This window comes from Populus nigra, chromosome 5 (assembly GCF_951802175.1).
Source record: "Populus nigra chromosome 5, ddPopNigr1.1, whole genome shotgun sequence".
NCBI classification, from domain to species: Eukaryota; Viridiplantae; Streptophyta; class Magnoliopsida; order Malpighiales; family Salicaceae; genus Populus; species Populus nigra.
Window position 1 is genome coordinate 8,771,462 of NC_084856.1, and position 27,671 is coordinate 8,799,132.

Below are 27,671 nucleotides of genomic sequence, written 5' to 3' on the forward strand. Positions count from 1 at the left end.
TATTTTAATATTGAGTTGTTACAAATATCAAATTATCTGATTTTTAATGGTAATTTACACGAATTATTAATAAGAAATCTCTTAAATTTTTTTAGAAAAGATGAATTAATATATCTTAGAATATTAACTCTTGTTTTTGTATTTTAAATATTTATGTACTATACTGTACTCATTTTTTTCATAATAAAAAATAAAAGACATAATTTTTATTTATAGTGAAATCTAAAAAATCCTAAAAATGACAAAATATGAATTTTCTCCTTAAATACTATTATATATATTATTTTAGAATAATTTTAGAAATTTATTTAATCAAGTCTTTATTTGATTGTTTCCGAATCTAAAATTGTAATCTACGTATTAATTATATTATACTCCTCAATTTCTTATTTACAATCAAGTCACACTTGATTAATCATTCCATTTTAATTTCTAACAAATAGTTCTTAGTTCATGACCCATTAAGTTCCCTAATAAGTTGACCCAAATATAAATCACAATCCTAAATAAAATAGGATTAAATAAATTAATTTATTATCAATTCAATAATTGATTGATTTATATTTGAAAATCAAGTAAAATGTTCAGCAACATGTCATGTTCCTCTAAATATTAGAAAAGTTATAAGTGGGCTGACTTAACCTTTTAGTTACTAGTTTCTTAATGCAATTATTTTCTCTTCATCAACAATGTTTTAATTTAGACATTACAATGTGTCTATTATGTGAAATCATATTTGTTATCAACCCTATAATTATTGATTCTTTGAAAGATTTGAAACTCTTTTCAAATTTCATTTCACGTTGTGCAATGATTTACAATTAATATTATTTGAGGACAAATAAAATATTTTTTCTAATTCACATAGGATGATGAATCATCTCTTGATTACTTAAATACCTTCATATAGTTCATATTATATCCAATATCTGTCTATTTGTTACCCTTAATTAAGACAACATGTAGAAGGATCAAAACATAACACTTCTTATAAAAGATAACTTAGTAACCTCAAGTCTAAAGATCACTTACACAATTATCATGTGAGTTTTTTTTATAGATACAGATAATCTTTCCAGGTGGAATTCTTATATGGGTCTATTTAGTGTATATGTTATTTGACAAACACATTGGCTAGAACATTTAGAAACAATACTTTGATGTAATAAGAATCTCATAATTATAATAAATTTATAATTTTTTTTACAAAATATTTTTATCTCAAGAACTTTATCTTTACTTTAGATTCATTAATCAAATATTATATTTATTAATAAAATATTTAATGAATATTAAAGATAAATAATTTATATATATATATATATATATATATATATATATATATATATATATATATATATATATATATATATATATATCAACCAACTGATTGATTAAATAATATACGATAATATTTTTGTTATCAACAACTTAAAAAATCAAAACATAACGTTTGAAAATAGTTTTAGAGAGGTTAGGCAGCCTTGTCCATGGCTTACAAGTTATTGCCACCGGAAGTATTAATTATTAACAACATCTTTCTAACATCTAATTCAATTCAATTCGTAGTTTTTAATAAAATATTATATTTCAAAACTATTTAAGTTTTAAGAATTGGATTTCAAATAAAATTCAATCTTTAAAAATAACATAAAAATAAATCAGAAACCATCACTTGTAATTTATAATTTCAAAAAAAAAATTTAATATTAAAACTAGTTTTCCTAAAATATCTATACTCCCATCTTTTTTTCAAGAAACTTTTGAAGAAATAAGACAATAAAGGTAATATAAAAAATAAAATTAATTGAATTTTATCTTTTTCAAATATATGGATTAATTTATTTATTAATTGAATTCAAATTAAATACTATAATTAAATTTAATTACAATAGAGAATTAATTTCAAACTATAACAGTTCATAATTTTCACTCTATTTCAAATACATTTCAAGAAAAACTAATGCAAACACTTGAGAATTTTTTAAAAAACTTTGAACAGAGTTTCCGTTTATTTTGCTGTGTTACCCAAATGTCGGAAAACACTTGATTTCCATCCCAAATTAATTATAAAAGAAACCATCAAGTCAGAATATATGCTCTCCTTTCAATGACCATTAACATGAAATTCAACATCAACCTCATTCAATCTTTCAGGGATATTTGATCTTGATTCAAATTTAATACTAATGTGGTACTAGATAGTTAAGAGATCAAGAGATTTGCTTTCTCTATAATCTTAAGTTCGAGTCCTATAATTATTAATATGATAGTCACTGGAGGTTTACATGATCGTTAATTTTAGAGCCCGTGAGATTAGTCGAGGTGCGCACAAGCTGACCCGGACACCTACATTAATCTAAAAAAAATAAATTAATAGGCATAAAATATATAACATATATAGTAAGGAATTAAAATTGGCAATCAATCGAAATTGAAGACAAGGTTTTTTAATTTACATAAAATCCTGAAATTGAGTGCATCATTAATTAAATACACATTAAGATCATAAGATAAGTTCGTACACAAAAGGTTATGTCACTTTCCAGGTAGTAGTTAAGATCATAGTCCTAATTTATCACTACATTACATCATTAGTTCAGGTAATAGAAATTACAATTCTATTACATAAGTGTTTTTACATTTCAAATTAAACACCACACTAAGATTCTATGAAGTGTCCTATGCATGGGAAGGTCCTGTTACGAAATAAATCAGATTTAGATGAAGGTAATAAGGTTAATTCATTAAAATATTTAATGCTAATATTTCATTTAAAAGTATCCTAACCTTTCTTTTCTGTATTCAATTCAAATCAACCTTATGACTCATTTGGATGTATATCACATGACCAATTAATTTAAATCCATAAGTATATACATGTCATCAATCTAAAATGGATATTATTGGCATTCACCAATCTAACACAATCCTAACTACCTGAAATAGATACCATTGACATTCATCAATCTAACACTATCTCGTTTTTTCAAAATCTAACACTATCTCGTTTTTTCAAAATGCATACCATTGACATTCATCAATTTAACACAATCTTAGCTATTCAAAATGGATATTATTGACATTCATCAATCTAACACAATTTCGGCTATTCGAGATGAGTGCCATTAGCATTTGCTAATCTACCACAATTTTGGCTATTTGAAATAGATACCATTGACATTCACCAATCTAACACAATGTCAACTATCCGAATGGATGCTATTAGCATTTACTAATCTAAACACAACCTTGAATCATCCAATCAAAATCTTCATTTCCCACATTATCAATTTTTATTTTTATTAACATCAATTCAACAATATCATTCTATGCAATTTATAATATCTAAACAATATAAGTAATTTAACAAAAGATAGACACAAAGGGATAAGACATCTACCTACCCCTCCTGTGTTTCGGCCTCCTCCAAAAGAAGATATGATTCTCGTCATCCCTCCTGATTCATAAAAAGGCTTTTAGTTTGTATCTTAGTCAAACTATTTCTCTACAGTAATTCCATACTCATCTTGATATATACACATATATCTTAGTCAAAAGTATTTTCTTGTTATATATATAACAATAAAATATGAGTTCATGGTAAGCTTTTCTTGACATTCAATGATCATCAAAATAAAGAGTAAAGGGTTAAATCATTAACAACACACTTAAACACATATGAACCAATCTTCTTCTTCACTTTTCTCTTATTGGCTGAATGGGTAGGGTTAGGTTTTACCTTCAATTCTTCACCAATTATAGATAAAATGTTATACTTCTAAGCCATTTTCTCTCAATTTTACCTAAACATGCAAGTTTTTATCATTTCCCCTAAAATAGTCTAAGAACCCTAATTAAAGAGAAATCAAAAGTTTTAGAAATTAACTTATAATTTCTATTTAAAAGGTGTCTAAAACACTTTAGTTTGTGTTTTAGCTCCTTTTAGATCCCCTCTCAAGTTTTCTCCTTCTTTTTCTTCTTACTCATTTTCTTTTTCTTATTCTATTAGGTTTAACAAACCTTTCATCTCTTCTTTGTAGAAGCTCATGTATTCATCTTGTGTTTCCAATCCTTTCCTCTCATTGTTTTTCTTTCTTTAGGGGTGTAAGGGTGACATGGATGGTTGATTTGGTAGTGTAGCTCCAGTGAGGATAAAGAGAATAAGGTTTTTTTCTCTTTTTCTAGCCATCAGCCTCTCCCTTAAGAGAGAGCTAACTTCTTTTTTTGTGTGTGTTTATTTTGGTCCCTTAATCATTTATATTCAAGTCATTTAGTCTCTTTTTTCTAACCTTTCAATTTAGTATTTGGTTGAGTTATTAGCCTTTTATTCTCAACCCTTAACAATTTTACTTATTATACAATTCTATCAATCATTTCTCTCCAATTCCATAGTTGTTTATTTAATTTATTTCCTTGTTCTTTTTCCTCTCTCTTTTTTATTGTTACTTGTTTAATTTTAAACAATTCATGGTATTAGAATTTCTTTCAATTTCATGATCCTTTGATTTTTTCTTATTAGATTTAGTCCTCATTTTTTTATTATGCTTTTTTTTAATCCTTAATCATTTTCTTAATTAAATTATTTTTTCAACTACATCCCTTAATATTTTATTTCATTTTATTATTTTGTCAGATTTGGTCCTTGTCATAACCCAATTTTGAGTTTCCCCCAAAATCATCTTTTTCCTTAAAAAAAAATTAAATAAAATAAAATAAACAAAAAAATGAAAATAAAAAATGAAAAAACAAAAAATGAAGGAGTACATGTAGCTTGATTGGCAAGGATAGGATGAAGAGGGATTTAAGTGCAAATTTGGAAGCTCAATTGCACCCTTAATGGACCCGAATGTGAAGAACAATGTAGATTCAAGGTTAATTTAAATGGATATCAAACAAATCTGCATAAAAATTAAGTTTGAGAAATTAATTAAATTTTTAATAAGCTAATTTGATTTAACCACAAGCCTAATTAAGGATTTAATTAAGTTTAATAATTAATTTAGGTAAAAATTAAAAGAATTAATTAAGTGCAAGGACTTAATTAGACTTTTAATAGATCAAATTAATTTTATTAAGGATTTAATTGATGAAAAAATAAATTTAGAAGCCTAATTCTAGCTTAATTGAGAAGATTGAAATTTTAGAAGATCAAATTTATTTTTCACAATCTCAATCGGATGAAATTAAGGGCGAAATTGCAAAAAAATCAAAGTTTGAAGGTCAATCAAGAGCTAAAGTTTGAGCACGTGAATTTGGGGACCAATTTTGGTTGAAAATAGAAGTGATATTGAAGAAATTAAAAGTTTAAAGATCAATTGAGGTTGAAATTAAAAATATATGAGATTAAGGACCAAGTTGAAATCAACATGGTTGGTCTAAGTCCCATCTAGAAAAAGGCTTTTGGGTCGTCTATCCACCCAAAAAAATTGGGTTTGGCTAGGCTTAGGTTCAACTTGTATACGTGGGCTTGCACCTTACCTTGGGCCCAGTAAGCCAAACCCATATGGTTGGGCTAAGCCGAACCAACCTTAAGGGCATGTTAAGGAAAATCCCTCTTTTTGGTCATTAAGGCATGTTTGCCAAACACGACCTCAAGACATTTTTCATTTACCAAAGAAAGATCTATCTTGAACCTTAGATAGACCAATAATTATGAACATAACCTAGAAAAACAATTAATCAACAATACAATTTACCATAGGTAAGGTGCACTGAGGTGATGTGTCTTTTCCTTGCACAACTAGTCCCTTTACCCAGAACTTTTTAGACCATTAGGTTTCTTAGTGACTATGCTACTAGGTGGTGACTCCTTCTTTATGATTAATCCTAAAACTTTTTCAATCCAAAAAGCAGATCCATCATTCAACATCATGCACGCCATGACAGGATGACGACACCACTAGAGACACTCTGGTTGGACTAAGCTTTGTTAATTGTTTATTTGTTGTGCCTTATTTTATTGGTTTGTGTAATTTAATTTTAGCATACATTTTTTATACTAACTGCTCATTCATAAGTACATCGGATATGGATTAATACCTTCATGCATTTTAATTTTGAGAGAATAAACCCAATTCTAAGTTAGGTAGGGGAGTAGCAGTTAGCCTTATGACTTTCATTCAAGTTCAGATTCATGAAACACTTAACTATGAGCTTAGAGTTTACTCGATAATAACGATCACACTTTATCTTAACCATTTCTTATAAACCCCCATATTGCATTTACAAGAGGCGGTCACTAGAAAAATTATAGACCCTTTTAAGACCAGGTAATAAACTTACCCTTTATATAGTGGTTAGAACTTGCCCTCAGGATGTCGACTCTATAATAATTCATTTTGCATCAAGGCAGACTTGATAAAAAATCTTGAACTCTGCAATATTTATCCAAGCTAAAACCATAACTTTCATGACCTTTTCTAAATATGGGCAAAAATCCAAGATGACATAATTAGTTGAGGAGGACTACCCAATGACCAAGGTAGGGAAATTACCGTACATGACTAAAGTACATTGCTCTGTGAATAAAATGGACAAACCTATGTGAGTTTTGAGGTATGTGGACGAGACCTTTTTTAAGATAAGCTATTCGAGAATTGCTTATATAATGAGGCTTCTATAATAGATTTCTACAGTTAAGGCCCTGTTGTATTTTTGGGACTCAGGTTGTAGATGCTTCACCTTTTAGGGATATCGACCTGACCCCTACTATCAAGGAATATACTCAAATCTTAAATTTCTCCAACGAACCTCGCAAGTTGTACTTTAAACAAAGAATTGGGGATATGACTACCGAAGTCACCAAATTGTTGCACTTAGACAAAGTTAACCAATATAGGACGACTAATAGGGGGTTTAAGTGAAAGCTTATTGAAACTAAGTTGAAGGTGAATAAAGATGAGGGAAATTTAGGAGAAGAAAGATACCAAGTAGTCGTTTTTCCATCTTTGGTTTGGTCCTATTTCCTTTAGAAATTATTGGGATCATTAGTGTTGAACTCGTTAATGCCTTTGTTGAATATGAACAAACAAGGAAAAGCCCTACTATAATTGTCTTGGCTGAAACTTTCATGTCTCTAAATGTTGCATTCCCTTGTTGTTCATATGGATAATGAGTCATTTAGAAACATAAAGAGAAGTTTTTAATAATTTTTAGTTGTTCAACATGAGGCTCTTTAAATTGATTATGAGTAAGAATTAGAATAACTTGGATGAAAAGGCATGGGTAGAAAAATACTAGGCTATCCCTCATACTAATTTTATATGGAAAGGCCCTTGGGTAGAGAATTTCTTTTTATATCATGAATTGCAGAGATAAAGCATAGGTCCAACTGATTGGGTTTAACAAGTGCTAAGGACTTGGGATTTAACCAAGTATACTAAGTTATTTAAGAATTTTGATTCTTTGGTTGAATTAGATGCTATCAGACATGATTGAAAGCAGTGTCCTGATCTATAAAGATAAACATGAAGAATTCTTAGTTAGTCTTAATTATTCAATTTTGGGAAATAATGGGTTATCCGGGGTACTTGGAGGCTTGGGAATATAAAGACTAATGGTGGTTAGAAAAGTTGGACCATCTGTCATCGAGAAACCTAAGAGAAAAAGGGTTAGCAATGAAAAGGAACTACAAAATAGGTTGGATAATTTAAGAATTAAGTTAAGTTACAGTAAGAGTCAGGAGAAGTTCTTAAAAAACTAGCTACTTGAAGAAGAAAATATGAACGTCCTTTTGAACCAGCAATTGAGAGAAAATGATAAACAAATAGCCTCACTAATACAAGATTTGGAATTGGGGGAAATAGTGATCAAGAGATGATTAGTGAATGGTAAGGCATGACCAAGAAGTATGAAGAAATTACATAGGAAATCTAGGAGTAGTTGAAGGAAAGAATGGCCAAGTACGACGAACTGGTGAACAAGCATGTGATGCTAGAAAAAGAACTAGTTGCTTTAAAAAAGGTCTCCAAAGGTAAAGAAAATATTGATAAAGAACTGATTTCTTCTTTTAAAAAGGAAAGAGACAGTATTAGAAAAAGGTTGAAAGCTGAGAAAAAAAAAAGAACAGGTTGGCTAGTTTCAACATTGAGGAAGAAAGAAGCTTAAGGGCTTAGTATAAAACCCAAGTTGATGATGGAAGAGAAGCTAGAAAGGTAGTCGATTAAACATGAAAGAGTACAAGGATAAAGTAAATGCCCTAAGAGATTGAGTCTCCATAGTCTAGTCTAAACTAGAAACCTGGGAGAAAGAATTGAATAAGCTGAAAGACCAGTATCAAAAAGCTGATGAAGAGCTGAGTGAGGTAAAATAGAAATTCAAATAATGGCAAGATCACATCAGCAAATTCAATCTACAGATGAAAACAAAGATAGTTGAGTTTGACATTGAATGAGAAGAACTTTAGAGCAGCTTGAAAAGATAGTTCAGGTGCTGGATAGGAACAATGAGTCATTAGCTATAAGAAACAATAAGTTTTTTTAAGACAATATTGTGTTCCATTTCAATATTGAGAAGACAAACAAGTTGATTGATAGGGTGGCTCGAAGAGAAAATGAACTGCAAGTGAAGGCCTATCTGATCCATAATAGTGCTAGTAAATATGAGGAGTATTTGAATAAGGTTTTAGCTTTTATTAGAAAAGTAGCAAAAGGGGGATGCCTTTTAAAAATTAGTAGAGATGTATAGGAGTCTTATCCTTGTATGTAAGAACTCTTTGTAAGAATTATTTGTTTTTATTGAATGAAAAGGGCTCAGACCTATTTTTTTGTCATGTTTTTTCAATGTGTATGAAACTCAACTAAGACAAGGACTTGGAGAGATCTCCTTGGATTTGTCAGACTACGAATTTTGCATGTATTCAACAAGGAAGTCATGGATTAGCTTTTTGAATATGTTAATCCATATTTGATGTACATGTACATACACTTACATCCATAAGCACACGTGTATTCATGCTTTGGGGTTTTTATGTGTGCATATTCAAGTTGAAATATAGGTCCCTGTAAAGTCTAAATCCCCAGAATCCATAACACTAAACTTTGACAAAGAAACATGGAAGACAAGGAACATGCCCATAATGCTGCTTACTTCCAAAAAGAGTTGGACTCTTTAGAGATTAATATGGCCTGTATCATTAGCTTGCTCAAAGAAATGCTAAAAAAAATCTCAGGTGAAGGCCCTCCCACTTAGCCCGTGACTTTTTTTAGAGTCAAGCAATAAATCAGCCTGAAGAAAAAATGGGTGGCCAAAGTCAGGAACCCTACTATAAGACAACATTTGTGCAGTTAACTATACTTACACTTGCCTCGACTGCTGTGGGTGGATTCACCAATGAAGCCCATATGACAAAATCCTTTAAACATGTTGATTATGATTAGATAGCAGCATTGGAAGCGAGAGTAAGAGTTATCAAAGGAGTGGACATGTATCTTGTACAAGCCATAGAGATGTGTCTAGTTCCAAACATGATTGTACCAAGAAAGTTTTGTGTACCCCAATTTCATAAAGTACATTGGAACTCAATGTCCTGCCACTCACCTCAAGTTTTATTGCAATAAAATGGCTGAAGTCATGCATGATAAAAAAAAATTACTAATGCATTTTTTTCAAGATAATTTGAGTGAGGCAACACTAAGCTGGTGTATGAGACTAAACAATACAAAGATTTAGGGATGAAAAGACCTCGTAAATGCTTTCATCAAGTAGTATAAGTACAATATGGAAATTGCCCCTAATAAATCAAGTATGTCTATTCTAGAAAAAGAAGACAATGAAACCATGTGAGAGTACACTCAATGATTGAGGGATCTGGCTGGACAAGTATATCCTCTATTTTTAGATAAAGAGATAGGCACCTTATTTGCAAATATGCTCAATGCGTCATACTATGAGCGTATGATAGGTAGTTTAACACAATAATATACTGACACTATAGTAGTTCAACACGAAAATACACTAACACTGTAGCCATGGCTGAACATATAAAGTAAAGGATAAGGATTGGTAGAATCCCCTCACCAACTGAGAAAAGGGGCTTTGGAGGGAAGAAGAAGGATGTTCATCATATCGAGGCAAGCTATAAAGGCAAGAAAAAAGTTTCTAAAATTATAGCACTCAAACCCTTACATTCCAAATAGCCAACATCAACTTAAACTTGCCTTTTCCCATTAAAAAGCCTGAAACCCAAAATAATCAAGCTAAAAACCAACTTAAAAGAAACTGTTAAATAACCCAAGAACAACTACCCCCGTCATCTTTACCCTTGAGCGAGATGTACAAAAACTACTAAGTATTGGACAGGTAGCTTCAATACCACTCGGACCACTATAGCCACCCTATCCTAACTGGTACAAGCTAGAACTCACTTGTTAGTATCACGTCGGCGTTGCAGGACATAAACATTAACACCTGTAATGCCTTCAAAAAACAAGCTTACGAAGTTAATTAAAACCGAATGGAAAACATTTGAGAAGACTCCAAATATATATCCTTTACCTAATCATGTTATAAGCAGCAGAATTGTAAATGCATTAGAGATTGAAAGTCCGAGGAGCTTAAAGGTAGCTAGATAGGATTTATAAAAATTGGTAGTAACTGGATACAAAAAAGGTAATTGTGAAGACGGGTTCACAAGCAGGGATTTCGGTAAGTATCATAAAAAAGAATGTCATATGATCAACCAATATGAACAATTCCACAATGAGGTGATACGAATGCTGACTTAAGGAACTTTCAGAATTAAGAGGGCAACAAGTAGAGAGGTGCCCGTAATAGATGAACCTAGCCAGAACAAGAAAGTTTGTCTATTATAGTTTACTGCTGATGGATTGCCTAAATTGATTTTGTACAGACCTACAGTGGCATGTAATGGAAAATACAATGCCTTTTCATAACATATAACTACGGGTATTCCTTCCAAAACATATAACCAACACCATTTTTTCAACCACATCGGGAAGCTTTATAAAAGGTGTTAAACGGGGCATATATGTGTCAATAAATCAACTAGGAGACTATGGAGCACCTAGTAGGCAAAATCCATGCCTCAAGTTATCTATATTTTACTGAAGGTGAGTTGGACCTCATTGGTACTGAACATAATAAACCATTGTACATTATCGTATGATGCAAAGATGTATTGATAGGCAAGGTGTTGGTCGATAATGGCTCAACATTGAATATGTTTCCAAGACATATACTAAGCGAGATGATTGTTGATGAATTGCATATAAGGCCAAATAAGATAATGGTGAAGGTGTATGATGGCATGCCAAGACATATAACCAGACTTTGGAAGTGGAGCTATATATGGGGCCGCCAGTATTCTTAGTGAAACTACAAGTGATGAATATCCATCCTTTCTATAGTATATTATTAGGAAGATCTTGGATCTACGTGGCCGGAGTGGTAGCTTTCTCATTACATCAGTGCTTGAAATACATCATGAATGAGATGTTAGTAACTGTCAAGGATGAAGAAACAATTTCTATTATAAGGAATATAGTTGTACCATTCATCGAGAATTATAGGGATAAGAATATTCATGCTTTTAAAATTGTGAATGTTAAGTGACTTTCTAAGAATACAGTGCTAACAGGGCCAAATATTTCAAAAACAACAAGAATGATAGTTAATTGCTTCTATAAACATGGGAGTCCTTTCCAATTTGATCCTGACATCGGAATGTTAGAACAAGTTAATTTTATGAAACTAAAATTTGCTAACCAAAGATTTGAGGTCAGATATAATCCCAAGAAGGATGAATGTAGGCAAGTTACCAGGATCAAGAAGGAGGCAAGAATGACAAAAATTGAAGGAATAGAGCTAGAAAAGGAAAAACTGATAATTCTACCACTCCAGATGACCTTCCCAAAACTTGCTCAAGTGATTTGCCTGTTTGTTATTATACTATTGAATTAACTGATGTTATTGAATCCAATAGAGTCAATAACTTGATTATCGGATTTCTCTTCTTTAAAATCATTGTCGTTATCTATGCATTTTTTTATATTGAAAAATAATTTGGTCCCGTATTGTGTCGGCGACCAATCTAGTAAAAACATATTTGAGAGTGTTGTAAAAATTGTTTTTTAAAGTATTTTTTACTAGAAAATGCTTTAAAAAATATTTTTTTTATTTTTTAAAATTTAGTTTTAATATTAACATGTTAAAATAATTGAAAAAAAATAAAAATTAAAAAAAATTAAAAATACAATTGAATTACAATGCAAATACATCTCAACAGCTAAAGCCAATGTGTTGACTGCACTGAGAGACAGGGAAAAGAGTTGACACGTGGAAAGAATGGTAAGGTATGGATATAGCTTTGGTTTTAGTTTACTTTGAGTTTTGAGAAGAAACCACAACGAAAGGGAGTGATAAACTGAGAGACAGGCGGTGCGGATGTGGTCCCGGTGGAAGAGCTGCAAAAATTCTGTTTCGCGAGGAGAAAAGCATTGCCCAAAAACCATGGACCCACCATCTTTTAAAAACATCTAAAAAAACATTTGGAAGGTAAGATTCGCTTACAAACAAAAACCTAGTGCCCCACGTGCCTTTTGTTTCGGCTGAAGATTTCAAACTTTAGAGTGGCCTGGCGCAACGAAAGGTCCAGTCTTTGGTACAGTGAAAAGGGACAAACCTCGAAAAATGATAATTAAGGAAAAAAAACTTCCCCAACTATACAGTTTCTTGATTTGACTCTCCAAAAGTTTTATTTAATGTTTCAAAAATTTCCAATTCAATCTTTTCGTCCATGTTCTTTCATGAATTCTCCAAATTATACTATTTCCAGTAAGAAATTATATTATTTAATTTTTTATTAAAATGTAGTAAAATATTTTGATTGAATTATAATAAAATATTCTAGAGACCCCTTAATTAAATATTTTTGGGGAACTTATTTAAGACTAGAGTGGGGAGACTTTTTTAAGGTTTTTTCTAAAAATAAAAATCATTAAGGTGTTTTATAATTGTCCCTACAGGAGATGTGAGCAGGGCTATGTGAAATGTCCATTGGAAGATTTTGTTGGAAAAAAAAATGGCCATTTAGTTTTTAAAGGAAACTAAAAATTTTAAAGTATATATTAATTTCGTAAATTCAAGTAAGGGATTGGTTATATTTAAGAGAATATAGAAGTTATGATTGGACACGTGATGTGATCTAAGTAATATTAAAAGATTCATTAAAGATTCTAGTTGGTCTAGTGATAAGACTTAGAACTAAGAAATTTAAAGAGACTTTAATGGGCTTTTTCAAGACACATGAGATAAGGTGAATTTCAAGAATATATTAAATAATAAAGTACAAGTCTTTTTTTTTAAAATTTAATTCATGTTTAAAAGGTGTTTCTACATAGACATTCAGTTATTACAAAAAAATTGAAATAAGAAAATTCAAATATGCTAGTTTTAACATTTCACTGTTGTTTTTGTCATAATTGGAGCTAAAAAAAATATTTAATATGATTCCAGTTGCATTGAAGAGTAGACACCCATAGCTTTCCAAAGATATATGTGCTATGCCTTCTAATTAATTAAATGAAAAAGAACCATGTGTTTGAAGTTGGGTTTTGATTTTGTCAACATATTACAAAAAAGACTTTAGTCTTATTTAAATTAGTTGGGCTATTAGTTTATTTATATTTTATTTATTATTAGGCATTTTAAAGATATTATGATCTTTATTTAAATTTGAGTTCATTGATGTACACTTCCGCATAAATGTAAAACTATAGGTAATGAGACCTTCACGAGAAATGAAAACTCAGGATGAAAAGAAATAAATAAATGCAAAGGGAGATTAGCTTGAAAATGAAGGGCACGGGCAGACTCAAGGATATGACAATGTTTACGCTCTATAACCCTATTTTGTTGGGGTGTATAAACACAAAAGTGTTGATAAGTGGTGCCATTTTGTCGCAAAAAATTCCCCTCCATTATCAACGCGAATATTTGTGATGGATGCATTAAATTGGGTTTTGATAAAGGAAAAAAAATTGTAAATAAATTTTTTGTTTCATGTTTGTGATGCATAAAGAATACTCATGTAAATCTAGAATAATCATCCACAATTGTCAAAAAGTATTTAGCACCGGAAAGATAAGAAATTTTATAAGGGCCTCAAATATCACAATGAATTAATTTAAACGGTCGAATAGAGGAAATTGAACTAGCAGAGAAAGTAAGTCGACATTGTTTTGAAAGTGTACAAATATCACAAGCATCTTTGATTTTAAAAGAGAAATTGAGTAAACCTTTTGCCATAAAATTTAATATAGAGGAAGATAAATGCCTTAATTGGCGATGCCACAACTCGGTGGAGGAGATGACTTAAGAACAAGATGATCAGGTAGCAACGACAACAGAGGGTTGGAATTTTGGTGTTGGTGTTATTGATGCTAATACAACCAAGTAATAAAGTCCACCTCATTGTTTACCTAAACCAATCATTGTCTTCATTGCCAAGTCTTGTAAAATACACCAATAAGGAAAAAAAGGTTATTGAACAATTGAGACCTCTTGTAACTCGATTTATAAACATCAAATCCACCTTAAAACATGGCACACCAAGTATATTTTTTAGAGAAATAATAGAGTTCAAAGGTAAAGTCTTGGTTGACGCAATTGGAGCTTGTTCTCCACTTGGCATAATAACTGTTGGTAAAATAGAGTTTTGACGACTATTGACAAGCAAATTCGAAGAAGAAGTGATATGGTTAGTTGCACTACTGTTGAGAATCAATCGATGTAGTCTTAATGGTGCTTGTAACAAACCTGGAGAAGTAACAGCAGCATTAGCCTGAGGATTAGAGGTTTGATCTGTCCCTTTATTGTTCATAATAGACAATATATGTTGAAACTGTAAATTAGAGAATTCATTCATCACCGATTACATCTCTTGCATTGTGGGACCTTCCTTAACATAATTGGCTGAAAGCTGGGCAGACTTGTTGTAATGAGGACAACTGTCTTGGCGGTTGAAACGGCTGGCTCTATGTTTTGGATGGCCTGGTGGATAACCATGCAGTTTCCAACATGTATCTCGTACATGATGATCATTATCACAATATAAGCAATATAGTGGCTTACGGTTAAAAAAGTTGGAGCGGGAGGAAGCACCTTGTCCTGATTGAATTGCCAGAGCTATGAGTTCATCTCGTTGAACTGTCATGGCTGTAATTTTTGTTGTCTTATGCATATCACCTAAGCTGTGTTACTTCTCTTCATAAATGATGAAGGGATATGTCTGGCAAACATCAGGTAAAGGATTTAGCAATAGGATCTGTCATCGAATTGCCTTGTAAGAGTCATTTAGTCCCATGAGAAATTGCATCAACTGTCGTCGCTTATGATCTACCCCACAAGAGCAAACAGTTCCGCTATAGGAACCCAATTCATCCCACTATCTTTTCAGCTTTGTATAATAGGTCACAACTGTCATCTGAACTTGGGAAGTATAAATGATGTCCCTCTCAATCTGAAAGATACGAGGGGCATTGCTCTGAGAAAAACGATCTCGAAGGTCCTCCCAAACTTCCAGGGTTGTAGTTGAATATATAACACTGTTTGCAAGTTCTGGTATAATTGAATTGAGAATCCATGATAGAATCATGTTATTGCATCTTTTCCACGAAGCATGATCGTCAGGTTAGCTTTTGGCAGACGACATTTATATTGTACCATCTATAAATCCCAACTTATTTTTAGCGTTTAAAAAGATGGTCATAGATCTGCACCAGGTAGAGTAATTATCGTTGTTGAGAGGCTTGGAAACAAGCACCGATCCTGGATGATCAAAATGGTAGAGAGAAAAAAGTCGAAGACATTGTTCTTGCCTTCCTTAGAAAATTGCTCATGCTCTATGATATTGGACAACTGGCAGAAAATTGAGGCAAGAAATAGAGGCAGAGGCAGAGAGATAGGTTACCAGCTCTGATACCATGTAAAACAGGAAAGGAAAAGATTTGCTAGAAAATTGCCTTTCATTGAATGAGTTACTGCCACTTATATACAAGTGTTTTCCTATAATTATGCTTAGCTATATTAGGAATATGAATTACAATAGGAATAAATATACTTGACAACACATGTTTACATATTTGTTTCCTAACCCATTACGTAAACATTAGGATATTATCGATCCTTTCTTAACAAGTAGTGACAATAACCACCACGGTAGCAACAACAAGCCGCCATCAATAATAGAAATAGCAACAACCACCCGAGCTTTGTCTTAGATCGACCCTCGAGTTGGGTTTTAAAATTATGATAATAATTATTTTGGAATAAAAAATAAAAAATAAAAAAATATTATTTTCGGAGACATGTCTCCTTTATACCTTCTGTTTTTTAAGTATAAAAATTTACTCTAAAATTATTCTAAAGATAAATTTATTTTTATTTCTTTATCTTTGTCTCTTAAACAAACATATTTTTATCTCTAGTGTGTTCAAACCCTCTGTCTCAAGACTAGTTTATATGCTAATGTCACGTTGTGAGGGGACAAAATTTTTTAAACGTAAAAAAAGTTTTCAAGTCATAGAAAATGCTTTGATATTGTCGTTAAACTCGTAAATATAGTCGTTTTGAATTTCTTTTTTTTAAAGATAAATTTTCCTATCAATGAATCTCTTGTATATCTTAGTCAACAAAAATAATTGTTAAAGCAAGTTAATAAAAATATATCAAAATAGTATGTCTATATATTGAGTGATTAAAAGTTAAAACAATCACAAGTGTGAAAAATTCATATTCCAAATCTATTTAGATATTTTTAAATAATAAATATCCGTCAATCGACTTTTCATAAATAATTTATTATTAATATTATTATTTTTAGATCAGATACATAAGAATTTAAAAAATTATTAAAATCCATATAAAATCTATAATGGTATTAAATATACATGTCAAAATAGAAGAATAAGTGAAAAATTTTTGAAATGTAAAAAATACTAAAGAAAAAAAAACCCAGCAAAGAGCCAAACCCAACACATGACCCACACGTGCATAGTAGGTTAGGCCCACATGTTTAACTATGTTTTATTTTTTTCTTTATTAAAAAGGTGGATGACAGACATGATATGTTATTTTTTTTATTAAAAGGTTTGCCCCTTATTTATTTTAGAAAAATGAAAAATAATAGGTCATCTATCAAAATTTAAAATATATGTGTGCCCCTAGCACTCAAACCTACAATCCTTAACTTATAAATCAACTAAAATACAATTGAGATTTATTACAAAATAATTAAAAATATATATATATATACTCAAACATATGATCCTTAACTTATAAACCGACTAAGCTGCTACTGAGATTTATTACAAAATAATTAAAAATATATATATATACTCAAACATATGATTCTTAACTTATAAACCGACTAAGCTACTACTGAGATTTATTATAAATAATTAAAAAATATATCAAGTTGCTTTACTATTTATATGAAATAGTAAAACATCGTAAAATAAAATCTTAAAAGGTCACCTGTTTTTTTTGTTTTTTTAAAAAAAGTGGTTGAGTAATAAACAATAACCGTGAGATTTGTTGGGCTTTAAATGTTGCCGGCGCCCAATTTTATAGCTTTCTGAAATTATAGGCGTAAAATATTAGGCCAAGCCCAACTAAGATTCCAGCACCTCAAGTCTTCAACATTCCTCAATCTCGATAGTCAAACAAGCATCAGAACCTCATATTCCTACTTCTTTTAAAAATTCAAACGTCCCCTATCCTTTGTTTGTTTCCTTGTAAAAAAAAAGGGGAAAGAAAGAAAGAAAAACACTTTAAAAACCACTTGTATTTATTAAAATCCCTCGTGTCCCAGGCCAGCCAAACAGCCCTCTTCTTTAATGATCCAACGGTCCACATCCCATCCCCCAAACCCCCCATCCATCTTCACCAACGCAATCAACGCCACAGCACGCACTACCCCAAAAATCGCCCCCCCTTTTCCCTCTCAAATAACATCACATAAGCTAACCTCCCCCCTCCCCCTCTCCGCTTTCCAGAAAACCACATCTCTCCCCCCCTCAATCTTCTCACTTTCGAAAAAAACCAAAACAATGGCAGCCACACCATCTGCTCGCGAGGAAAATGTCTACATGGCGAAACTCGCCGAGCAAGCCGAACGGTATGAAGAAATGGTGGAGTACATGGAGAAAGTCTCCGCCTCCATCGACAACGAGGAACTCACCGTAGAAGAGAGAAACCTCCTCTCTGTGGCTTACAAAAACGTGATCGGAGCTAGACGTGCTTCTTGGAGGATTATTTCCTCGATCGAGCAGAAAGAGGAGAGTCGTGGTAACGAAGACCACGTGTCTGTGATCCGTGACTATAGAGCTAAGATTGAGACCGAACTGTCTTCGATCTGTGACGGGATCTTGAAGTTGCTCGACACCAGGTTGATTCCAACGGCTTCTTCTGGTGATTCGAAGGTGTTTTATTTGAAGATGAAGGGGGATTATCACAGGTATTTGGCTGAGTTTAAAACTGGTGCGGAAAGGAAAGAGGCTGCTGAGAGTACTCTCACTGCTTACAAATCTGCTCAGGTTTTTTTTTCCTCAGATCTTACGCTTACGACTTTTCATTTTAGATTTGTTAAGTTTCGATGCCCATTTGTTTTTATTATCTATTTTATAGACTACTTTTTTTTTTAATTCAATTTGCTCTTTTGCGTAACATTTATTGTGAGTACTCCTTACGCTGTCGATTTGTTAGCTAGACAGCATTGATTGGCCTTTTTTTGGGTTAACGTTGATTTAATCTTTTTTATCTTTTGCCCATAGATTTAACATCCGTTAATGGCAGCATGGTGAATTTTGTACAATTGTAATTCTACTCTGTATTCCTCCTCTGATTAGCTTGCTGTTTTGAATATTTGGATTTGTGATTGCAGGATATCGCAAATGCAGAACTGGCTCCCACTCACCCAATCCGTCTCGGATTGGCTCTTAACTTCTCAGTGTTTTACTATGAGATTCTCAACTCTCCAGATCGTGCTTGCAATCTTGCCAAACAGGTTTGCCTTTTAGTTTTTATCTTTGCGTTTGTTCTGTCTTCTAGGTGGTTGCCATGGCAGACAACGTAATGTAAACAAATTAAGAAAATTGATCTGTGAATGTTGTTGCATTACCTTCCTGTGTGGTTGATGAGATCTTTGACAGAAACTTTGATGTTGGGTTTTAATACCGCTGGTTTTGCTTTTGGAATTCAACATTCCTGACCAGATTAGCATGTGATTAAGCTTCAAACTGGGGTTGTTAGATTTAAGCCTATTGTTGCTTGAGATTTTATCCTGTTTTCCATAACTGAAAGAAGTACCTCAACCTATATAAAACTGACTTTGCTCTGCTAATTTTTAAACCATTTTTTGCTATATATTCGAATTTATATTTTGCTTAGGTTGATAGTTTTCTCTCGAATTTATCAGGCTTTTGATGAGGCAATTGCTGAGCTGGATACATTGGGCGAGGAGTCATACAAGGACAGCACTTTGATCATGCAACTTCTTCGTGATAATCTTACTCTTTGGACATCTGACATGCAGGTAATGGGCTCTGTTCTTAATTCTTTTTGTTCCATTTGTTTCCATACTCGAATTCACAATTGGAATATTCTGTTCTGATTCAGGATGATGCTGCTGATGAGATCAAAGAAGCAGCACCTAAAACTGGTGATGAACAGTGAAGGTGCTTTACTGCAAACTAGTGTTGGAACTTCTCTATATGTTTTTAACGGGAGATGGTGCTTGTTGCTAATTTGCTTGATTTGTAGGCATTCTTGTTTTGGTTATGAATTGTGTACGCACCAAGCTTTTTTTTTCCTTGTTTTATTTTAGCTTGTCATATCAATTTGTGTTCTTGAATTCTCAATGATATCTGGTTTTGTCATTTAAAATTCTCTTTCAAGAAACATTTAATCTCGCCATTGATTGCCATGTTCTCTTGGGGGTTGAATGGAGTTGCATTTTGGGTTTTTCTCCGCCATTGATGTGTTGTGAAAGCTCCTCAATTCGACCGCATTTACATACTTTAAAAAATTTCACCTTCTTCTTTCTGAATTACTCACGAAGACTGAAAGTTATTAAAAAGTCCATAGGAATCTATTTACTTGAGCAAAGATACAGCCTTTCATCTATTCAGATGCCACCGTAAGAGGTTACTTGTTGAATGTTGAATGTTGGCATTTCTCTCGTCTCTCCCTCTCGAATCTCTTTTTTATTCAATAATTAAAAACAGACCGGGCCTAAACCTTACATTAGCACTCGATCTAACGCTCATCATCTTGCATTGGGAAGAGGCCGCGGCGGTGGCCATTGAGAATGCCTCGTCCTTGAGCATGCGCTGAGCTGGTGGCCATGGATACCCATCTACTTTTCTGTCGACTCTTTGAGAGATAACCCTCTCTTAGCCTATGAGATAGGGTCCCTCTCTTGGTATTTCATTGGACATGGATTTGTCCACTACGATTGTGACCAGGCTTGAATCAAATTTCATTTGAAGTTTTGCTCCTGTCATTGCAGGTAACTAAGTTAAAACATTGAAGAATAAGAGCTGCACTGGATTCATCTGTAAAACAAGTTTTATATGAAGATTCATGAACTCTTCAATGATTCAGTTAATTAAATTGAATATAAAATATAGCTTTTAAAGATTGAATTGCATGTAGGAAGAATATGATAAATATAAATATTGAGAGAATAAGGAATGTTTTTGTTTTTGTCCAGTATGAATGAATTAAACAAATTTTTCTTGAAGTTTCAAGATTGCTATGGTGTTGGATTCAGATATACCCATCCCAAGTCCAAATGAGGTTGGTATGTAATGGTTTATTTGTAGCAACTAGGCATGTTGGATGTAAAGCTAGTTGGGCCAATTAAGCCACCTAGAAGATCATGCTACTTTCTTAGTGCTTTGAGCCCAAGTTACACTTAAATCTTGTTTGATTATGGAGCATTTGATGCAAAAAAATTAACTCAATTTATAAGTTTAAATTGTTGAATAACTCAACATATGATTTATATTATTTCAATATATGATTTATATTATTTTTCAACACATCTTTTTAATTGAAAGTTTTTTAAACTTGAAACTAGCATATGTTCATACTATCTTATGTTATTCAATAATTTTAATTAGAATAAAGAATGAGAGTGATGAGTTTCAAACTCATTATTTTTTTCATTAAGATTCTGATACCATTCTTATAAAATCCCGGTCTAAAAATCAGAAAACTAATGTTAATAGGAAAGTTCTCAATTGGAAAAAATAACAATTAAGAAGGCAAATTGTTATAAATTGAGATAAAAAAAAACTCTTAGTAATTTAATTTAAATTTTGGATGAAATAAAGTAATAAAATCAGTACGTTAAATGGTAACTAGTGATAAATCGCATAAACATCTCGATTGGGTAAAATAATTATTTTAAAGGAAAGGTTTTGTATAAATCAAGGTGAAAATAATTAGACAATATTATTATCATTATTATTATTATTATTATTATTATAAACAAAATAATGTATGATATCACGCGAATAATGAGGATTTATGGTTAGTTAGTGACAAATTGCAGGAAGAATTATGAGAATAAAATTACTTATGAGGAAGAGATTTGTACCTAGCCACTATTATAGAGAATTATATCAAAGGTTGTAGAGTTTAAGTTAAGGTACAAAGAGTGTTAATGAATACTACAATGAGACGAAACTTGCTATGATTCGAGCTAATGTTAAAGGTAACAATGTTACTCCTACTTCTCGTAATTATGACATTAAATGCTTTTATTATCTGGGCTTTGGTCATGTTACTTCACAATATCTAAACAAAATAGTTATGGTTATGAAAGCTTATAATGAGGTTGAGATCAATAGCGAGGATGAAGAAAAGAAGATGCCATAATTGGAGGATGTTAATGATGTTTGTGTTGAATATCTGGTTGAGAGTGAGACACTTATGGTGAGGAGAACATTGAATATGCATGTCAAGGTGGATGATTAGAACAATTCCATAAGAGATGTCATGTTTATAATATGGTTTGTAGCTTAATTATGATGGTGGTAGTTATACTAATGTAGCTTGTACTTAATTGGTAAGAAAGTTGAATTTACACATTACCAAACATCTCATACCTTATAAATTACAATGATTAAATGATGGTGGTGAAGTGAAAGTGAATAAGTAGTTGGTTGCTTTTTCTATTGGTAAATATTATGATGAAGTGTATTGTGATGTTGTGCAAATGCAAGCTAGTCATTTGTTGCTTGGTAGACCATGGTAGTATGATAAGAGAGTTATGCATGATGGAGTGACAAATAAGTATTCATTTGAGATGAATAGAAGACTTATAACTCTTGTATTTTTGACACCTAAGCAAATATATGAGGAGCAACTAAAATTAAAGAAGAAGAAAATGGTTGAAAATGAGAGCTTGTATATCAAGGGGACCTTCTTTACTAACAAGGTTCTTCTTGGTTTTGATAATGATTCTATTATTTGGCTCAATACTGATTTATTGACCTTAAAAGATGTTTTCCATGAACACATTCGAGGTTGAATCTTTCTAAAGAAGAGGAGGATAATACAAACCAAGTCAGGTTCAAATTTGACCTTAAAATATCTGTTTATCAGTTTTACGAGATCAGACATATCTTTCAAACCGTACATCAAAAAGAGCTGAAATTTATAAGGAGAAACTAGACACATGAAACTATAGTTTGGTAAATTTTGAGGTAAAACGAAGTTCGAAAAAATACTAGTTTAGAGGGTCAAAGTTATTAGACAAATTTTGTCAAATCTGCCAGACTAAAATTTTATGTACTGTTTGAGACATATCTGGAGATACAAGTGGATGTTTGTTGTGATTTAAGTTGGGCTGAAAACTATACATCTCAATATTTCCAACCATATATATTAGGCCCAATATTTCATCCAGACGAGAGAGAACGACGTGTTTGAAGTCAGAACTGAAAATTTGGAAAGAATATGCAAAAATTAGAGATTTGGGCTATATTAAGGAATTTTAGCATAGAGATTTTATTTTTATTATCCTATTTTATTTATTGATTTATTTAATGTTGAATAATTACTTTTAATTTGGTTTTGTTCTGGCTCATTATATATTGTTTACGAGTTTATTTCATTATTAGACTTATGTTAGTTGATTATTAATTTAGGCTCCTTTACATACAACCCAAAAGGGGTCCATTAGGATTTATTAGAGGACATTATATTATTTTTTTTTAGCTGCAAATTTGGTCAGCAAGTTAGAGAATAAATATTAGTTTCTTTTTGTTTGTTTATGGCAAAACAACTTTTATTTGTAGGGACAAAGATCGTACAGTAACTTATCAAAGATTAACTAGCTTTGTGGTGTTATTCGTATACTTAGAGTTCTTAAATACAAGGTCATCTCTAAGTCTAAGTCTTTTTCCAATACCTTTGGTTCTTAGGTACAGATTTACCTCTAGGTCAAGGTTCTATCAAACCTAATTTTTAACTTTTCGAGTTGTTATTTGTTTTGTTGAGATTGCTTGACCATGTGATTAGGAGGTACGCATCAACTACATAAGCTTTTTTTTACTAGAATATATATTTTTATAACCTACTTGACCTTTAAGAACATTTTTTCTGGAGAGCAGATTGCTCTCTCCATATGGCTAGATCCTGGACCCTATGTATTTTTTTTTTATCAAGGCTTTAATAACCATAAACTTCAGCAAGCCTTCCAACTTGAGCATTTTCTTCTTAAATCTCTTCAAGTATATTATGGTGACCTCATCCTCTTGTTGTGTAATAGTGAAAAGTTTGGTGTAGCTTTTTATAGTTAGGATATTTATGTTAAAGTGGGTTTTGAGCTTTGCATAAAGATCCTTAAAGTTTAGAATAAACCTAGACTCTAAATTATAATACCATGTTTGGGATGATCCACAAAATATAGTTAGAAGGATTTTATATATAGTGTTAGTGTCTTGCATGACCATCTCTAAAATACTACATCCATTCTACATATGCTTCATAGGGTCAATGAATCCGTCAAAGTTGTACAGGTTCATATTTATAGAGATAAAATACCGAGGTAGACTATAGTTCAACACTTATTTTTTTTCCTAGTAGAATACCCTTCACCTAAAAGGAGGTCATACACCTTCATATCAAGGGCATGTATAACCATGAATCTAACTTCTTTTCAAGGCCTTATCAAATCAAGGTTACCGAAGTATGACCTTGATAAGGAACAATAACAATGATGATGACTGCTCTTATGATTATGATTATGATTACATGTTGCTTTATTTTATTTTTTTAACTTTTATATGTGTCCATCATACGAACACTTTGTATGATAATGAGAGTGGGTTTTAAGAATAATGGTGTTGCCTTTTACTCTTTTACATGTAATTCTGACCAACTTCTTCTAGAAACTAAAGTTGTTTTTATACACTAAAAGGAGATGAAAAACCTTGATTAGTTTTTATATAATTAAATGAGTCTCCATGAGTATTCTCACTTATTAGGCTTGATCTTGGAGATCTAGAAAAGTTACTGGTGTATTTATGGTGAAAAGGTCTATAACCTTCCCATATCTTAGAGTTTTTGGGTTATCTATTATTGAAAGAACTAAAAAGGTTTTAGAAAGAAAAGGGAGATGAATTGGTTTCTATTTAGTATCTCACAAATAGCTCCATAGACAAGCCTTTTAGCAAACCCCACTGAAATTATTTTTTTCAATGATAAGTAACTAGGCTAAAAAGTTAAAAAAGAAGAATTACATTGGAAGCTTATGAACACTGGAAGTCTTACATGGAGATTTAAGGACCTTTGATGCTTAAGTTAGTAAAGTTTTATCATGAATGTGATGTGAGTTGTTTAAATTACAAAAAAAAAAAGATAATAATTACAGATGTTGAGAGAATAAGGAATGTTTTGTATACGTTTAACATGAATGAGCTTAAGATTACATATTTCATAGGTGTTTATATACCTAAAAAACATAACAACTTCATTGAAAAGAGGGCATATGCAAACCCTCAACATAAAATTATAAAACCAGTGTTAAATAGGGTAATCCTCAACCAAAAATAATAAATTAAGAAGAAAAATTTTATGATTAGGGGAAAAAATCACTAGAAAATTAGCTTTAAAGTCTTGGATGAAATAAAATAATAAATTGATACATGAACTGTCAACCCTATGATGAATCATGTAAATACCCAACTAGGAAATAATAAAATTAAAAGAATATTTTTGTGTGACGAGTGGTGCAAATCCTTGGTTATTTAACAAAAAACTCAGATGAATTAAAGAATTATCTTATGTATGTAAATACTGAAAGTCGGTGTGAACCTCGTGCATAACAATGTAATTTTCAACTAAAAAATAATAAAATTTAGAGAGCATTTTATTATGATAACTGATGAAGAATCCCAAGATAACTATGCCAAAATCAAATGAAATAATAAAAAATTTATATAAGCAAAAATATTGACAGACATGGATATGACAATGCATATAGGATTTAAACAAGTGGCATTGTTTTAATTCTTGACAAAATCCCCCTCCCTCTCTCAATAAAACTAGTTGGTTATGCAAAAGGGTAAGAACTCAGAATTTATGATTTTATCCTTCTTTCTTCTTCAAATTTACTTGGGTTATGAGTTATGAAATGCGATTAAGTTATTTTCATCCATGATATCAGACCAAATTATGAGAAATTAAAGAGAAAAGGTGTTGGTGGATTTTTATGTTTGGATTGAAATGTTCATGATTCTTGAAATTAAGGTTCATATTGTTTTTGTGATTGAATGTTTAATTGGGTTATTTATTATTACTATTGGGTTATGATATTGTATAGAAATGTTTTGAATTGGGTTAATTGTATAACGAGTTGGAAAATCCTAAAATTTATGAATTTAGGGTTTATGTAAATTTTTATTGATATGATAAATTGAGTGATTGATAGTTACTTGGGGTTTATATGATTTGATTGAGGATATAATTGAAGAAATTAAAAACTAATTTTGAGAAATCAAAACTCTAGTAGTTGATCATATTTGGAAATTTTAAGGATTTAGAAATTTGTTTAAATTAGAATGATTTTGGTGTTTTAAATAATGTTTTGAAATGCTTGAGATTATGTATGACTTTTGAAATGTGGAATTATAAAGAGTTAGTTAATGTTGTTATATATTGGAAAGAGAAAAATGTGAAAATTTGTAAGATTGTGTAATGTGAGTATTTTAATGATGATGTTATATTTAAATTTGATTAATATGATAATGAGATTGTGTTAGTTATATTTGCAAATCATGTGAAGAAGAATGCCTAAACATTAGAAAATGTTTGTTAAGGTTGAAAAGATGGCAGTGTGGAATGTTAAGGAATTGATTAAATTTTGGTGTTTTAGATATTATTGTTATACTTAAATTGAATGGTGTGATTATGGAAGTGAGTTAATTTTGACAATAATTTACGTGGAATAAATTAGTTGATATTGGTTTATGTTGTTAAATGTGTGAAAGAGAAGAAGAAAATGTGGAGACTGGTAGAATTGTGTAAATGTTAGTATTTTAATGATGTTGTAATATTTAGAAAGATATTAGAATTTTACAATTTTAAAGGTTAATGTGATCAATCATGGAAATGCATTTGTTAAGAAAATGAGAATTTGTTCTAATTGTGAAATCATGTGTAAATTAATTATTATGTAGGCCTCATTAATTATAATTGGGATAGAATAATGGATGATTGTATGTTTTACATATTGGAAAGGGAGTTTCAAAAATGAAATTTGATAATTTTGATGTGGGAAGGTTTAATTAAACTAAAAAAAAGGGATAGATTGTGTTGATAATTAATGAATTTGATGGAAATTAAAGGAGATTGAAGTTAACTTTGAAATTCTAATATTTTCTTGAGCGCGACCAAACAAAAGAAAAATATGCATAAGAACATTTATGCTAAACACATAAAAATCATAATGTGAAGGCTTGAGCAGTATATGTTAAAATGCTAAAATAGGCTAAGACTTGTATAATTGTTTATGGTAATGTGTGTATTTATATGTCCTACTAACTTGGTTGTTAAATAAGTGAATATGTGCGTTGGCCAAATAGGATATTAAAATTTTATTGTTGGGGATTTTAAAAGAGACGTTTGAAGTAAAACTCATTTTCTCAGAAGCAGTTCCAACAAGAGCTTCAGATAAGGGTTTTCTTTTTTCCCTTTAATTAATTTAGTTGTTCATGTAAATGTTGAAATACAAATTGTATGCTTATTTCTATATATCAAGAACAAATATTCATTATCAGAACTATGGTATTAAGGAAGATAACATCACAAGAAATATGCCTCCGATGAGGAAAATAAATGTCATGGGGAACTATGCATTCAAGGTGGAAGGATGATGTTTTCGGGTGGAGTAATGACATTAAATAATAATACACCTACATAATTGCAATGGCAAAGACTAATTAATTTAATTCTCAATATAGCCGCAATAGTGAAATTTGATAATGTAAATAACTGCAATGACAAAGATTAATTTGTTTAGTCTTCGCAATGGGCGCAATGATAAAACTTCATAATGTTAAGAATACGTCAGTTACAATGACAGAGACTGATTAATTATATGTTAAGTTAGTTGTTTGGATGAAGACTTATCTATT

The 27,671-nt window shown here is 31.3% G+C and overlaps 1 protein-coding gene across 2 annotated transcripts; it reads left to right on the plus strand.

Annotated features, from left to right (window-relative positions):
• The first annotated feature begins 17,922 nt into the window (after positions 1–17,922).
• LOC133695052 (14-3-3-like protein) lies at positions 17,923–19,905 on the plus strand. 2 transcript variants are annotated; one of them, XM_062116812.1, is made up of 4 exons: positions 17,927–18,557; positions 18,905–19,027; positions 19,439–19,555; positions 19,639–19,905. In XM_062116812.1, the coding sequence occupies exons 1-4, from the start codon at positions 18,072–18,074 to the stop codon at positions 19,693–19,695; spliced, it is 783 nt and encodes a 260-aa protein (XP_061972796.1). In that variant the 5' UTR covers positions 17,927–18,071; the 3' UTR covers positions 19,696–19,905. The 2 variants fall into 2 exon arrangements, with proteins under 2 accessions (XP_061972795.1, XP_061972796.1); XM_062116811.1 differs by lacking the exon at positions 19,639–19,905 and having other exon boundaries at positions 17,923–18,557; positions 19,439–19,633.
• The last annotated feature ends 7,766 nt before the right edge of the window (positions 19,906–27,671 follow it).